The sequence below is a fragment of the Mastigoproctus giganteus genome, chromosome 2 (genome assembly GCF_048544385.1).
Source record: "Mastigoproctus giganteus isolate SK-2022 chromosome 2, ASM4854438v1, whole genome shotgun sequence".
In the NCBI taxonomy this organism is placed as follows: Eukaryota; Metazoa; Arthropoda; class Arachnida; order Uropygi; family Thelyphonidae; genus Mastigoproctus; species Mastigoproctus giganteus.
Genome location: NC_143576.1, coordinates 30,373,306 through 30,391,651, shown reverse-complemented (window position 1 = coordinate 30,391,651; position 18,346 = coordinate 30,373,306). Strand labels below are relative to the sequence as shown.

General features: G+C 36.7%; 1 protein-coding gene across 1 annotated transcript in view; it reads left to right on the top strand.

The window, feature by feature from the left end:
• Positions 1–17,373, top strand: part of LOC150089244 (neuronal acetylcholine receptor subunit alpha-10-like) — a 114,295-nt gene extending 96,922 nt beyond the window's left edge. The window contains exons 5-6 of the mRNA XM_090390400.1: positions 13,054–13,586; positions 16,915–17,373. Of these exons, the coding sequence (XP_090246526.1) occupies positions 13,054–13,586; positions 16,915–17,243 (862 nt within the window). The 3' untranslated portion in view covers positions 17,244–17,373. The remainder of the gene's footprint in view (positions 1–13,053; positions 13,587–16,914) is intronic.
• The last annotated feature ends 973 nt before the right edge of the window (positions 17,374–18,346 follow it).

Sequence of the window (18,346 nt, the reverse complement as noted above, 5' to 3'; positions counted from 1 at the left end):
AACAACTAAGAAAAAAAAAAAAATATATATATATATAAATAAATAAAAAAAAATAACAAAATGGCCCCAAACGACACACCGCCAAACAAGAAGGCTGAGAACAATAAAATAATAATTTCGCATTAACCGCTACAATCCCAAACAACCACGTACTCTCGCGTGACACCCACCTGTCAATCACAGCAGAGTGGGAGATGCCTTTCACGTTACCACCCACCTGTCAATCACTACCGTCTTCCTCACTTTCATGGAAGAACACGCCGGGGTAAACTATACTGGATTTCAGCCTCATAAGGTATGGGACAAAAATGAACAAAAGAAACCTTACTTAATAATAATATAGAAATAACGAACGTTTTAAATGACCCGAAGTAACCGTGGTCAATTATACAGCAGGACATGCGTTTGAGGCGGCGCCTCCGTAGCCAGGTGGGCAGGAGCAGTAGTGCGTAGCACACGCTTTTTGATTAGGCTGGAGTTCGAGCCCGTGCCCACCAAATACGGAGGATGCGGAAAGGTCAGGGAATGACCACCGCATATCCCTGGAGCAATATGGCCTTAGTTGCTAATGCTCCTAAAAACCAAATAACAAACAAACATGCGTTTGAGTTGCCCGTATTTCAAATTCGCAAGACTTCTAAATTGGATTGCTCTCCGCCCTCGTGGTCTTCCAGGAGTAGAAACTGAATTTTTATGGTATTCCTTATAAGGTTTCCAAACTTTGCCGACAACACATTATATACTTGACAAAAATACTGTAATTATTTAAGGGATTTTATAATTATTCCAAAACCCCACATTTTGTGGGTGCGTGTTGTTTCTTCTTTATCAACCAATTATATCAAATACCAGCTGATTGTTACAAAGATTTATACTTCAAAAGAATGGTTACAATTTCTGGTTTCTAAAACAATAAAAAAGGGCCCTAAACCCTTCCATTTAAAGCGCAAAAAAAAAACAAAAAAAAAAACAGTAAAATCTTTCCAACTAACCGACAGACGGCGATATTTTTCTATCAATTAACATTAGGTTACTATTTTACTGAACTTCAGGAGTAAGAATTCTTTTTCCTCCGTTTAAACATTTTCTCCACATAGGTGGAGAAGGCAGCATAATACTCAGGACAGGTAACTAGTCTTGGCATTTCAGAGCAATTGAATACATTTGTGAGAAGTTGAAAGTCCAGTCTTAAATCATCATACAGAGGACAATGAAAGACGAGGTGCTCAACAGTTTCTTGAGCACCACAGCTGCAGAGAGGAGTGTTACTTAATCCGAATGAGAACAATTTAGAGTTAAGACTGCCATGACCGCTATATAGAAACGTAACATATAAGCCAGGATGGAACCAGTCCATTTTCTTATCATAATCAGCAACCTCGGGAAAAAACCTAAATGTCTCCCTACCCTAGGTAGAAGTAGACCAAGTATTTTGCCACGCTCTACAACATTCATTTCTCATTATTTTAATGTCTACATTTTCTTGTAGGTCAGTATTATGTTATACAATTTACAATCGCAGGAACGTTTTTTCTTCTACAATATAAAAGATAATGTAACATTACTTCATATTGAATTGGCAGTCGATGACTGAGGACCTGGAGAGCAGCTGTAGAGACAGTTCGACAAGCTCTACTTACAGCGAGAAGAAAGAATCTTTGTGCTTTAGTAAGATATTTTTGAACAAGGGAGTTACCGATTCTGTATCCCCAGCCGCATAACACACAATTGGTATAAATATACAAGAGTAGTATAATTTAATGGAAGATTTCTTTACACCAAAAGTACTCCTGGTAATCTTAATAATTTTATAGGTCATAGCTTTTATTTTCTGAAGTACATATTTTGCATGGTAATTAAAATTAAGACGGTCATCAAAATAAATTCTTAAGTATTTATGCTGCCGAGTACTTCTAATCATTTCTCCATTCAACTTAATAACAGGTGGTCTATTCACATCAAGAGAGCCCTTTAGCAACGCTTGTTTTGTTTTTTTAGTCAAAATTTGAAGTTTATGTGTTTGACACCAGATATTCAAGTCCTCTAGAACTTCATTTGCTCTGCACTCTAGCTCTCGGCGGGAATTACCAAAAATCAGAATAGCAAGGTAGTCTGCATAAGCTGTCTGAAGGATGTTGTCTCGATCAACCGAGAGCCACCCATCAAGGATCATGTTCCAGCACACAGGGACAAGAACAGAACCCTGAGGGCAGCCCCTAGAAACAGATCTGGAGACAGAGCAGGAAACTGTGATGCTGCGAGAATCAAAGTAATTCGAAAGGAGACGGTAAATAAGAGCAGAGAGCTCGGCCTCTCTGGACGTCGCCAGGACACTCGGCCACCAAACAGTGTCGAATGCCCCTTTGAAATCAACAAAGAGACCGAGGGCTTATTTAGAATTAGAATTTTGAACAGAACTCAAACCTGACAAATAGCATCAACAGAAGACCTTCCATGTGTAAAGCCAAACTGAAGTGGTGAACTTGGGTTTCTGTCTAAATAGTCATTTAGATGTTTGTTAGTTTGTTATTTGGATTTTAGGACCATTAGCAACTAAGGCCATATTGCTCCAGGGATATGCGGTGGTCATTCCCTGACGTTTCCGCATCCTCCGTATTTGGTGGGCACGGGCTCGAACCCCGGTCTAATCAAGAAGCGTGTGCTACGCACTGCTGCTCCTGCCCACCTGGTTACGGAGGCGCCTAGTAATTTAGAAGACGAGAAACAATTTTTCCAAGACTTTGCCAAGGGTGGGTAACAGTGCAATGGGCCTGTAAGAGGCCGGATCATTGGAGGGTTTTTCAAAGTACTTAAGCAGAAGTTTATGTCTAGCCTGTTTCCAAGCCAGCAGGAATAATCCCGAAGACAGACAAGCATTCAAAAAATTTAATATAATTAATGGGCAATTTTTCCAAAATCTTTTAAGTATAGAAACCTCAAGGAGATCCTGTCCAGGACATTTACCATCCCTTAAGGTTGAGATAGCAGATTCTAGCTCAGTATCCGTAAAAGGAGCTTCGGTTCGGGGCCCTTGGTGTGATAAATGATCTAATCTCATTGTAGTTTGGATGGCGTTTTCACAGGAGGCAGTGTCCTCATGGAGCACCCGTCCAAGATGGCATTTATTGACAAACTCCAGTCCAGGGTTTCATTACAATTTACAATAATAGAAGAAAGAACATCGCCGGGATGAACCATGTTAGGAACAAGTTTGTAGGGTAATCCCCACGGATCTTCATTTATGTTATGCTGAACAAACCTTGTCCAGGCAAGTTTCTTCTCTTGGAAAATGGTATTGAAATAACTCCTTCTATTGGATTTATAGAACCTATTCAGGAAAGCTCAATAGTTTTAAGATTTATTAGGTCATTCAATCCCGACTTGAAACAGCTTTCGGCGTTTACTTTCTCGCACGCCAAAGCTGTTGGCGCCATGCCTCTCATCTTAAGGTATTTTTTTCCCTCTTTTTCCCTTTGAAACCCTTTTCATTTCAATCAGACATCATAGTCATTTTACAAAATACAGCACAAAAATAAAATATAATAACAAATGTAATAATTTTTTGCCTTAGAGTTTTAACTCGAAAAGGAAAAATCGAATTTGAATGACAAGTCAGTCAGAAAGGGCAAATCAATTCTTAATTCAGACACTATATTAGACAAAGCGAACACCCAATATCTATAGTAACATAAATATATATATATATTTTTTTTTTATTTTTTTATTTATTTTTTTCTTTATATTCCAGGAAGGCCACAACGTTCAGAGGAGTTCACAAATAAAACACAATAACATCACCGCATTTATTAGCAGGCGGCCCAAACCAAGTTAAACTCAAAAACGAGTGCAAATGAACTTCGCGTTTGATTATACCGAAAAAAATTTTTGGTTTTAATCTTTTACATGGTACCCCTTCCGCTGATTTTCGCGCAAGCGTCCCGTGATACATAAACCAGCCCGTGGGAGTAACTCCTTTTCAGATTTTAAACCAGCGCCAGTTGGGATGGAAACTAGTTGTTTCCTGATTTTAAACCACCACTAAGGGGTGCGTAATTAACGCAATTTTACATTGATCTCCCCAGGGCAAGTTTAAAATGAGAAAGGATTCCACCCCAGTGCTAGTTTTATATCCGAAAACGAGTTTCTCTTTTCTGCTTATTTAAAATTGGTAAAAGAGTTCCCTCGCCCCCCGGCGCTAGTTTAAAATCGGATGAGTTCACCCTAGCGTTGGTTTAAAATAAGGAAAACAGTTTCCGCCCCTTGGAGAGGAGACTCTTTCCTCGATTTAAAAACAACGTCGGAATTGGGGGGGGGGGGTATTTTGTCGATTTAAAAACGTCGGAATGGGGGGGTCTCTTTTGTCGATTTAAAAACAGCGTCGGGAAAGGGGGCTCTTCTGTCGATTTAAAAACAGCGTCGGGAAAGGGGGCTCTTCTGTCGATTTAAAAACAGCGTCGGGAGAGGGGGCTCTTTTCTCGATTTAAAAACAACGCCAAAGGGAGGAGGACCTCTTTTCCCGACTTTAAACCAGCGCTAAGCCGCAAACCACCAGTAATTAGCAGCTAGTATCCCATGAATATTTACGATATTCTTCGCATCTTTAGAATATGGTACCCCGGGTTTAGGTATACTCTAAGGCAAGGGGCGGCAAACCTATGGCAAGCATACAATTTTTTGGGCACGGAATTCAGAGCGTCCCAAAAAAATTTCAAAACATCACTCCAGAATCCACCTTGAGTCGGATCTGCGCACGCCCGTTCTCTCTGCCAGGAATGTAGTGACGTCACATCATTCAGTAAATTGCTGTATTCACGCAGTGATTTATTTGAAGTCGGAGTGGTGAGATGTACTAACAAAATTGTGTGATAATTCAGGAAATGTCTTGATTCAAGAAACGCCTTCCGAGGGACACGCGAGGGTAGTTTTTTTTTTTTTTTTTTTTTTTAATTTAGCCAATTTTGGCACGCACTCTAACCCCCAACGGTCGGTAATCGAGTTCGGAATAATTTATCTGCAATATACTTCGGTTACTTAAGTGATGTGTTTTCTCCAAGGGAGAAAACACATCACTTAAGTAACTTAAGTATAGTTCGCAGTGATGTGTTTTCTCCAAGGGAGAAAACACATCACTGCGAACTATACTAGAATATATACCATCGAAATACAACCGTGAAATTTCAAAAATATTTCTCAAGAAAACCTGAAATTCATTCATTTTGCCCCTTCTTAGTCTATCGAAATACAACCTTAGAAACAAGCTTGAAATTAAATAATTTTATCCCCTTCTTAGTTCCAGTACACCTTAAAAGTTAGCCACCAGACTATAAAATTAAGAACCATGTGTTATTACACATTTCAAATAACCAAACCATCCTATTGAAATACAATAATTACCACGTCGTCTTATTCAGCATTAGATGAAATTATACAATATACTGTGTACATATAATTATGCTGAAATAGAAGAAATGGATATTTAAAAAAAAATCGTTTTCTTTTCCTTTCTTTCCTTCTTTCTCCTGACTTATTATTTTACAGTATTATCATGCTGAAATACTTATATCAAACTTATGAAGTAATATGTTAACATATTGAACTACCAGCCTATAATTATGATGCAAAGTACAATCAAAAATAAACCTGATAAAACATTAAGAGGCTAATTTTAAAATTAACCACCTAGTAGTGCAAATTAAACAAACCTGAAAGACAGCTATTTGGTACTTCAACCAAACACCAACAAAAGATAACGTACAATAAGAACAGATAACGCCCTCTAACCAATATTCAATTACAAATCTAAAATTCGTTTGGTGAAGTAAGAAAAATTATGTGTATGAATCGTACAGTTAAATTAAATAAGGAATTTCTTCCATCTACAGTATAAACTCAAAATATACCGTACCTTCATATTGTTCTTCAATGTAAGTATTCAAAAAACTGTCAAACCAACAGCACTTAAAATTAATGAACTACAAAAGCAACTGCATAACTGTATATCGTCGGCGATTCGTGAATATCTAAGTTTATCTGATGTCTTGCAGAGTACTGCACTTGGTTTTTTGGCGTATACAAAATCTCAAATCCCAAACGCACACAATTCACTTTTATATTATTTGTATTAGAGGAGAAAACTCACGTTAAAATATTTCTCAATATAATGTATATTTCTATTTTTAAAAAAATCAAATTTTGAACAAAAACACATGTTTTTTTTTTAATATTATAAATGAGAACATTTATGAGAGGGTATATCTACTTTTTAAAATCAATTATTCTAATTTTTCTCATTACATTTGAGGAATTTAGGCAGAAAAAAGAATTGTATGAAGCCCGAAGAAGTCGATCCGCGATCTTTCAGATGAAAGTTAGTCCATGATATCTCGGACGTTTTTTTTTTGTTTTTTTTTTTTGGGGCTGTCCAATCATTAAAACTGTCCCTACCGGTTTTTTTCTTGCTCGGATAACTGTAAAACAAAGTTTTGTTTTGTTTTTTTCAGTACCCTGCACCTAACAGGGAAACTTCATTGCAGTGGTCAATGTATCGTTGTCAATGGCGGTGATAGCTTTAGAGTTCCTCAAATTCAACACATTGGTCGTTTCTAAAAAAAAAAAAACTTGTTTTACAGTTATCCGAGCAAGAAAAAAAACCGATAGGGACAGTTTTAATGATTGGGATAGCCACCAAAAAATACGTCCAAGATATCATTCACTAACTTTCATCTGAAAGGTCGCGGATCAACTTCTCCAGGCTTCATACAATTCTCTTTTCCCCTTGCAGCTACGGCAGTCGCTGCCGTAACTGCAAGAGGAGGAGAAAACAATGCTACAGCACGAACATTTTTGTGTTTAAAATTCCTCATAAGTGCTTGGTGAGTTGCAACTGTAGAAGCCGATTTTAATGTAGACTTGCGCCATTTCAATCTCGGATTTTAATGCCGTAATGGTCCTAATGCAAAACTATGAACAATGAGCGCCGGCAGCATGATGCATGTGCACCACCCTTGGATTTCGAAGTAATATACAATTTTTAATATTTAATTAATTAATTGAATTATAAGATATGGAATGTATTCGAAAATTTAGTGGATAAAAAATTTATTCCCACATGCGCACCACCTTGCAAAAATATCCTGCCGGTGCCCATGACTATGAACATTCTTCTGTAAATTGAAAAAAAAAAAAAAAAAAAAAAAAAACATATACTGTATAAATGTGACAAAAGTAAATAAATCTTTATGGGGATGTAATTATCAACATACATCAGTATTTATTCCCATCACGACGTAGAGCGCTAGGAGTTAATAAGTACAAAAAAAAATAACATAAATCAGGAGCCGACTGATACGTTTGGGTCCCAGCAGTTCCCAATCATTTTAGTCTCTGCAGTTCAGATGGGGACCAAAATTGTGGTCCTCATCTGAATCGTTTATCATATCATGACAATTAGTTTATGATCCAAATTTGCTCATTGCCCTCAGGCAGCGATCGCCGTTCCAGACATAAATACATTACAGAATGCTGAGTAAAGCATACAATAATAATAATAATAAGAAGAAGAAGTAGAAGAAGAAAAACGCAGTTCTAACTTACCACAAGTCATAAGGAAGATAGACAAGCAACACACCCTGCTCAATCTCACGTGGAGACCCACCCAATACGGAAGAAAAGAAATCAGAAGATGGGCGAAGAAGACACTCCATGTCTGCCATGACCTCCATCATTGAAATGGAGGTCATTACAATGACGTCCATCTAGACTACATATCAATGGCGGTAATATCTTTAGTGTTTTTTAAATTCAACTATACACTTTGGACGTTTCTGGAAAACCTTGTTTTTCAATTATCCTCACAAGAAAAAATCAGGTAGGAACAAATTTAATGACAGGAACAGCCACCAAACAATACGTCCGAGATATCATGAATTAACGCTACTTTCATCTGAAAGGTGTCGGATGATTGATAAGAAGGCTTCCAATACAAGGCTCACCAGCGAGACGCTCTTCCCTGAAACCAAAGAATTCATACTCACCAATTCAAGACCAGGTAATCAACACCAGGAGCTACAGAAAATAGATCCCAAGGACCACGGAGACACAGAACACGCATGTCGACGAATCCACTTTACCAGAGACAATCCAGCATGTCACCGCGGGATATATAGTGATTACGCAGACGTAGTACTCTCATAGACATGGCCAGGTAGTCAGGATAATACATCAGAAGCTAATAAAGTTTGATCTAAGAAAGTATACCGTATTACAAGTACAGTACCAACCTTAGGTCGTACTAGAGACCAGTACCCAACAGCTACACCGGACCGTGCCATAAGAATGGACAAGACGATCCCGAATAACAAACCGGACAAAACCGTCACTGATAAAAAGGGAAAAGAATACCTGCATGATCGACATAGCGGTACCTAACATCAGCAATCTTCAGAAAAATATACGAGAAAAAGATCAGGAATTACACATCCCTTTAACAGGAAGTCAAAGGATGTGACATATGTAATAAGTACCGACCATCCTTGTGAACCATTGGCATGGTGCCAAAGGGCATTCATAAGAAGCTAGCAACAATAGGCCTCTCAGAGAATACATACAAAGAACTCCAGACATCCCCGCGATTCAGAACACCTGCAGGATTATCAGAGAGTTCCTCGATTATCAGAGAGTTCCTCCAAATATAATAATAATGATAGCCGAACATAACAGCTTTCCCAATCACCGGTACCAGTACCCGGCCCTCGTGGGTAGCATAGTGGTAGGATCGCTGTCCTCCCCACACCGGGCGGTAAAGACCTGAGTTGGAATCCCGTCGATGACGGGAAAAATTTTTATGGGTCTTTTTCACAACGTGGCTCAGTTAGTCAGCCTCAGGCGAGGGTTGCATTGTTTTTTTTCTAAAGTATTGGCCCTACCCCATTACAACTTCTTTAATTCAGCCATTAGATCAAGGCATTATATCTACCTTCAAAACTTATTACATCAGAAAATTGTTACAATGGATTTTGTTAAAAATTTATTCCGAATCTATTGAAGTAATGGAGGAACGGAAACATTTTTCAATTGCGGACTGTATCGGAATCATAGCTTTATCGCTCAAAGAAGTAAAAACGTCAACATTAAATGCATGTTGGCAAAATGTATGGTTAGAGTCAGTTCATTCAGGAAATATGGTCGAACCGGCAGAAAACGGAATAGGTGCGATTGTATAACTTGTTTAAGTCGGTAGGAAGGGAAGGTTTTGAGATATGGTATGGCTACTGAAGCCCTCGTGAGTAGCACAGTTGGTAGAATAGCCGTCCTCCTCACACTGGGTGGAAAAGACCTGAGTTCGAATCCCTCGATGACAGAAGGAATTTTTTATGGGTATTTTTCACAACGTGGCTGGTCTCGGGCGAGGGTAGCAAGGTTTTCTCTCTCGGAAACTCGAGTTTTTCAATCAGCAAACAGAAAATCGACCTCAGAACACGCGCAATTTACATACAACAAACAAGGAGCAACATGGCCTAAGTCGCCGATGTTCCTAAAATACCCAATAATAACAATAACAACCGTTACCCGTCATGGAGGTGCTTCCGTAGCCAGGTGGGCAGGAGCAGCAGTGCGTAGCACACGCTTCTTGATTAGACCGGGGTTCGAGCCCGTGACCACCAGATGCGGAAAGGTCAGGGAATGACCACCGCATATCCCCGGAGCAATATGGCCTTAGTTGCTAATGCTCCTAAAAACCAAACAACAAACAAACCGTCATGGAGTTGGAACAAACGTGGAAAGGAAAAAAAAAAAACATAAGAAGGAAGATAATAATACACAGAATAGCCAATACAGTAGAACATCGGTTATCAGAAAGTCAGTTATTCGGAATAATTTGACAAGCTGACTTTTTTTTTTTTTTTTTTTTTGTATTAACGGTAGTACAATAAGCTCCGGTTATAGTGATAGTCAAATTGAATTTTAATTTTTAATTATAATAAGCGAAAGATCGAGTTTACTACCGGCTTATAACAGATTGTACAAACAAAAAGCCCAATAAACCGAAAACTGCAAATTGTTTTTTTTTATTGTTTTATGGTTGTCACAACCATAGCACATTTCTGAAGGTCACTTCAGAAATGTGCTTTAGAAAAATATCACAGAGACTACTGGGTTTTCTCAGAAACCATGAGTGAATTTCAGTTTAGTTTAGCTCCAGATTCGGTAAGAATAACATACATTTTTAAAAATTTATTTTTTCTGTATACTCCGGCACGACAACCAAGTCAGTAGAGTTTACAATAAATCGGCAATACAAATATTTATCGTATTTAGTAATCACAGGCTTGAACCCAGTCCGCTACAAGGAACGCTTACTATGCACATGGCTCCTGACCACTCGGCTATGTCAGGCAACCAGCAAATAAATATCTTCCCGAAACTGTGCGATTTATTATTTTTCTCATTTTTTAAGTAAAATGTGAACGAAAAGAAAACGCGTAGTTTTAACGTTTCAACAAAAAAAAAAAAGAAACCGAAAATTATTAATAGAATTAGAAAAGGTGAAAATTTAGGAAATCTCTCTAAAGAGTTTAATATGGGAACTTCAACGATTTACAACATCAAGAAAAATTCCAATGCTATAACAGGATTTGTGTCGATTATTGATAGCGAGGGAGGATTTAGCAGGAAAAAGACTGTCGAAACCTGAAAATGTCGCTTTAGACAGTGCACGCACTTTATTTTTTTGTTTTCTTCAGAGCGAAGTTTAGGTGAACCAGTGTCTGGCCCAACGTTGTGTGAAAACACATTGGATTTTAATCGAAAATTAATAAGTGATGAAGATTTTAAGGCAAGAATAGGTTGGTTGAAAAACTTTAAAATGACACACGGTATTCCGTAAAATAGATATTCAAGACGAGAAAATTTCTGCAGACGAATCGAGAGCAGTGTCCTTTGAAAAGTAAGTTTGCATCAGTTATAGCAAATTATGAGAAAGAAAACGTTTATAATGTTGATGAGACGGGCTTATTATGGAAAGCATTACCGAGAAAATCCCTAGCCGCTAAAAGAGAAATGCCTGCACCAGTTTTAAGATGAAAAATGAGCAAGTTACAATTGCTGTGTGCAAATGTCATCGAGACGCACAAATTGTCGGTGTTCGTTATCGGTAAGTCGAAAAACCGAAATCATTTTAATTTTCATGTTTTGTATAAAAATCATAAAAATGCCTGGATGGATGTTTCTGTTTTCCGAGATTGGTTTATAATTTTTTTTTATTTAATTAATCTTATTTAATTTAATCGTAAGGTAAGATTAAATTAATTAATCTTACCGGAAAAAATTCCGGTTCGATTATCCGGAAAAGGTCTGACATAAATTATTCCGGATAACTGACGCTCTACAGTATTAATAATTCAGAACAGAATTAATTCAGGATAAAAATAATAGAGTATGTTCGGTAATATAAATCTCAAAAGTACAGATTGGCAACAATCTATAGGAACAAATAAAATTAGAGGAGCCTGCTTATATATGCATTTCGAAACTAGAAAATGTCACTCGAGGTAATAATTATACATAATATACAGAGTAATGGAAAAAGGTGTCCGTGATTTCCCTTTTAACGGAAATATTTGATCGATTGCTGTGAACGTAACAGCAATCGATCAAACAGTGTGGTAACTGACCTTGGCTGCGTCGTGAGTGTGCGCAGAAAAACTCCTACGCGCACCGGCTGTCGGTGTCAGTAAGATGGCCCGTGCAACAGAAAGGGCAGTGTGTGTTTTACGTTGCACTGTTATGGCAGATTTAAATTCAGCGTACCACAACACACACTGCGCTTTCTGTTGCACGACCATCTTACTGACACTGACTCAGGCGGTGAGAGTAGGAGTCATTCTACGCACACTCACGGCGCAGCTAATGTCATTGTTGAGGTATCAAATAAAACTTAGTGAGTTACCACACTGTTTGCTGCTACGATCACAGCAATCGATCAAATATTTCCGAAGATAATTAAAAGGTAAATCGCGGACGTCTTTTTCGATGACCCTGTATATATATTTAAAGCTGAATGGATTGAAATCCTGAGGGATGGTGTGCATTAAAGGCACTGATTAATTTTCTCCAAGTCCAAGTATTCGTCCACTCTTGCTTCCAGTCATTAGCAGCTGCTGTGGAAGAAACGTATCTGTTAGGGCAAGCCTATATATAAATGCCACGATTTGCATAAACCATCAGTGAAAAAAATTGCGGCTGAAGCTTTTCCAAACACAATATTTTTCATAATTACAAAATATAAAAAATTCAAACCTTCCACGCCTATATGTTAACCTACGGTTGGGGTACTTCAGATAGCGTGCAGGCAGCACCAGCCAAAAAATCAATGTACATGTATTGTTAGTATATCTCAAATGTGCTATAAAGGTTTATTATTTGGCGGGATAACAAATCCTGATTAATTCGGCTTCGTGTAAAAGTCCCTAGTTGAATAGGAAAATGGTGAATCTCATCGACAATTCTGTAGAATTCAATCCTAGATCTTTCCTGTAAGTCGTTGTGTCATTACAACTTCTTAACAAGCTGTAAAATTTAATCAAAACTCAGATGAAGATTCTTAAGCTGGAAATGTTTGTACAGTACATAGTTCAAAGAATTTCATCTCCTATAGTTTGCTTAGATGGCGAAAGGACTGGATTTCTTCTTTGTCTCATTCATCTCCACTACGTACACTTCGCGATTTTCGGGTAATACAAAAAACTACTCCCAAGCAGCTGCTGTTTATTTATTTATTTATATATAATACAAAAATTTATTTATCTATTCCTGAAGTGTAGTAGCAATTAGACCATTATTATCATGTGTATAAAGAGCGCAGCTGTAACGAGATCTGCAGAAATAGTTGAAACAGTTAGGAAACTATGGTCAGAGTATATCTGTATATCAATCAGTATTTCATGTGGACTACGTCATGAGCATTATGATTTATAAAAGTGTATATGAAGTTTGGATGCTATCCTTCATGCATTTGTCATTAGTTTTTTGTTTTTTTTTTTTTTTATTTCACAGGGCAAACAGTATTTTGAAGCCTACGTCCAGTGCCATGCTTGTAATTTATCACAATGGCAGAATCGCTCACATTCCTCCTGCGACAGTCATTGCCAATTGTAGAATTGAAGTAAAAAATTATCCGAATGATGAACATCTATGCACTCTGAATATTGGTTCGTGGAGTCATTGGGGGGATGTTATCGACCTCTATACTTCTACATTGGTGAACTTAAATTTCTTGGAAGATGGAAATCCGTTCTGGAAGATCACAAATGCAACTGTGGAGAAACATGTCAAGTATTATAACTGTTGTTCAGAACCTTACCCGATGGTCATATTTTCTTTCCTCCTGAAAAGAAAACTACCTGCAAATCTGCAGATAACCTGGAGTATTGCGGTGTTATGTATGATCCTGAATATCGCTATGTTCTGGCTTCCAGCTGACTCTGACAAAAAAATATTTCTTGGGGCGTTCACGTTAGTTTTGATGACAGCATGTGTGTCGTATGTCGCCTACTCTACGAGGTCTCCAATTACGCCCATCCAAGCAGGTAAGTTATAATCCTATGCTTTGTTTTGTTATTGGTACTGATTAAAGAAATGCAGTTTTTCTTTTTCTCTTTCTGAAAATTCTATGAAAGGAGAAAAGGAAGAAAGATGGCAAGTTAGAATTTGGGTGTGTTAAGTGCTAAAGCAAGTAATGCTATGAGGCGTCAATTTTGTATTTGTGTATATGTATATTATTCAGCGGTTTGCCGCTTGTTGGATGAAAAACTCTAGTTTCTGGAGGGGAAAACATACAACTATGCCTCAGTCCGAGTAATCCACATTGTGAAAAAGCCAATTAAAATTCCACGTGCTATTGACGAGCAACGTTTTGATTTCGTTGGGGAAAGATGATGATTATAATCACTGGGCTACCGAGAGTGCCCGTGTTATAGTTCTATCCTAGTTGTGAAGGCTTACAGACAGAGGAAATAACCCGGAAGCGATGTGAGGTGTTGTTTGTACTTTTTTTTTTTTATGTGCCTATTAGACTTTTAAGCTTACATACCTTTTCAATTTTTTTTATAATATAACTCACTAATGCTATAATACAAATAAATGAAAATCTTTATCTATAATTGAGTCAGATTATCAAAAGAATAAAACGCCATCGATTTTTACGTAAGTAATGCATAGCAAACATAATGAGATGGGAGCAAGTCAGCAAGTTGGAGAACCATAAAAAGGACAACCGCCTCAACTTCTCAACCCCAATTTATACACATCGGCAACATTAAAAACTTTATCATAACGATACTTCGTTTATGAGTTCGAGTCTTAATTCTTCGTAGTCATGGCTTTATAAATATTGAAAAATGCCCAATTTTACACAGAGTATGTCGCAAAAATTTCGCGGCCCTTTTAAATTTATTGACCTCAGATAATCCTGTTCATTGGCCCATAAATCCGGCTCTGCACAGGGCCGTTTCAGGACTCTTTAAAGTCGCGGATACAAACCAGAAAATGCCACTCTACTCGAATACATGAAAAGGTCCCGGTGTTCAGGACTTTGCGGGTGCACAGTGCAAATATAAGCACTGTTTTCCCCACACCAAATGAAAAAGGGGCTAGGTTCAAATGTCGTCAATGACGCGAAAAAATTTTATGAGCTTTTTTTCAACAACGTGGCTGAGTTAGTCTGTCTCAGGAAAAAGTTTCGTTTCCCCCTCCGGAAACTCGAATTTTACTTTCAGCAAACAATCAAATCAACCACAGAACACACAAGTTATAAACATAATATATAAGTCGCTGATGCACCTGAAACCCTACAGCAACAACATATAAACTTAATTTATCTTTTTTGATGTAATGTTATAATGAATAGGTCCCATTATAAAACTATTCATTTTGCCACCATAGAAAGATGGCGCTGGGATACAGTTACTTCCATTAACATGCCTTTTTTCTTTTGTCAATATATGCTGTTCTGAACTAATTATATGTATATTTATTTTTTATATAATTTGATTATTCTCAGTTTGTTCATTTCAATCTTTTTTGGTCATGGCAGTTTTTTCCTCCCGGTACTTGGGCAAACAGGAGAGGGAGTATACAAGAGTACACTGTACTGCTAAATTATGTGTAACTAACAGCGGGGTTGCCATTGATTAGCTGGGACCGCTTTAACTAATAAATATCAATCAATATCAATATTAAACAATAGATAACTATTTACATAAATACTGTATATACAGTCAGTAGACTTTCAGTTTCAGAATAACGGCACCTTCGGGGATTCAAGATGCCGTTATTTCGATTTTTTCGTTATCTAGAAAGGTTTATTTTTAATATATTTAATGCAGCTAGATAAGAAATAGAGAGATTAAGAATGTAATTTTATTAACTGCACATAAAAAAACATATTGACCATCCAATGTTATATTCTGCCACTCCCACTTATGCCCGCTCTATTTTCAAAATTGAAACCTTTTCTATTATTATATCAAGTTTGTCACTAGCTTTAATGTTGTTCTTTTCTTCTCTATATGAAGTTTATTAACTTTAGGAGTCGTAGTAAGGGGGTTTTAATTTAAAATAAATGTAAAACAACGGTATAATTCGTGATATCAGTACAGAATTCACTTTCAAAATGGTAACCAAATACAGCACTCACGTCACTTGCCGTTTTCTTTTCTTTTTTTGGCACTGCAAGATATCTGCCCTGTACTAAACGTTTGATCTCAATGTGCCGTTAGCTCAAATATTCCGTTATTTCGACAGTCTGCTGTATTATATCCTAAGCACCTATTGTCTTTACCATGTCCGTCCGTCCGTGTGCATGTATCAACTGGACTCCCAATGACGGACTTTCATGAAATTTTATATTTAGGCCTTTTAAAAATATCTTTCGATCCATTCTAAATTTCAGTGAAAGAAATCCGGAAATTATTTTCTTTTTCCATACAATTTGTATGTAAAAATAAATTTATACATTAAGTGTAATTTTAATGCAATATTATTAGCTTTAGACATTGGCATGTACTGTATTGTTATGCAAGACTCGTGAGCGTGGTGTAACTTGTGAAGAGATATTTGGATATATGGAGAGAGAGGAAAAGGAAGAAGAGAACAGTATGTTAATATTATACCGTTTAATTACAACTGTGATATTTATAACAAATGTTACACAATTGTAATTAAATTGAACGGCTAAGTTTGGAGAGGATAAAACTATAGGTTTATCTATAGTTAAACTATAGGTAAGTAAAATCTGGACACGCATCAGCTCTATACACACATAACGATATGAACAATTAGTGCGTATCCAGGATTTCTGAGTGGAGCAATATATGACTTTCAATATTAAATATCTAATTAGTACTTTAATGGGGATAATTAAGACTATGAGGCTGGGTTCTTGAGACACATCGCTCTTTTTACGGTAATACCGAGAAATTGAACAGTTGAAAGAAAAGCGAGGGGGGGGGGGAAGAATGCTTCGTGAATTAAATTTAAGATTTTGCATGGATATTCTGAAAAAAAAAAAAAAAAAGCTTTTTTTTTTCAGAATATCTTATTTGGGTGCAAAATGGTGGAATTTATGCGATCGAGGTCAGTGACTTATCAAGTGGAAAAGGAAAAAATAAAATGTAATCAAAGAAATTTTCACTATCCGTGCTGTTTATTAAGAATTGCCCTCAATAACAAATGTAATATACTTTTGATACAAGGTAGAATACATTACATTTTTCCAAAAATTCAATTACACTTTTTACAGTATTGTACAATACTCATATTAAATAATTTTACTACCTATATTTAATTATTTCATCATTAGGAATGTCGCCGATCAGTTCAGATATTATTAATGCACTGATTTATTTTTACATGCAGTGTCGTATTTTTTGCCTACCATGTACATCATCACATCAGCAATCTTCGTCGAGGTACTCCTCTACAGTCTTCTCCAAATGATGGCTGACCGCCATCCTCCTCCTCTACTTGTCGATTTGGTGAATGGTGCTCTGGGGAAGATCCTGTGCGTCTACTGTTCGCATCGCGTGTATGAATTCGAGGGCAAAGCAAGCCTGCGGGAAGAGAAGGTCATGCTGCAGACTCAAGCAACACCCCAAGAGGAGTGGCATATGATAATCACCGTTGTTGACCGTTTCATGTTTGTACTGTATTCAATCATTTTCATAACGACACACAAAGCTCCTTAAAATGCTTACCAACAAGGCAATTAGTTTTTGAATGAAGTGTTAATTTATACGTATTACATGTGAATAGCATATGACATCTAAGTCAATACTTAAACATATTGCTAAGACGGAGTAATGTAACCACTGTGATTTACTGAAATCGCTCCAAAAGAAAATAAAGTTTTGTTTTCTGAATTTCCTGTTTTCATTTATTTATTTACTTTGGAGAAACACTTTATTAGGTATTAGGCCATCTGAGCAAAACTTTCTATTTCTAAAAAATTCTTTAATTAAGTTACCCATAACAGGCATTCAACACCAGTAGAATAAAATACGCGGAGCTCTCTTATCCGAGTGGCACTTTCGTGTAACTAACTTGATCACCAGGTTATAGGGTGTAAATCCGTATCGTATGGTATTAGATTTAGGTGACCACTGAAATGCTGCATGAACATTTCCTTTCTGTTAATCTGACAATAAACATTGCTAAAATTGATGTCCGCTAATTATTTAAAAAAACATTTTAAAACCCATTTATATCGCCTCTTAATATTATAGATGAAATGTAATCAAAGTTTTAAGTCCGAAAATAAAGTCAAGTAAACGACTTGAACTAACCAGTACATCAGAATAAGTTATCGTGATTACTTAAAAATTAAAATGATACTTGGATTATTAGAGTTATGGTCAGTATATAAATGAGAAGATCGAAGATTAACTTTGTTATTAGTAGCAGATCACAAAATCATTGATCAGAGCGATGTTACCTACGGACACTGCGTTGGGAACCACCGATTTAAGCATTATTCGAGAAACTTATAATAACAACATTTCTACAATGGATGCCATTCCAGCGTATTAGTTTAATAAAATTAATATTATTAGAACAAATATTAGTTTAATAAAATTAATATTACAGTATTAGAACAAATATAAATGGGTTTTAAAATGTTTTTTTAAATAATCAGCGGACATCAATTTTAGCAATGTTTATTGTCAGATTAACAGAAAGGAAATGTTCATGCAGCATTTCAGTGGTCACCTAAATCTAATACCATACTTCTGTCAAACATTTCTTTCTGAAAAGTATTTAAATAAATTCTCAAATCTGCAGCGTTTTCCTA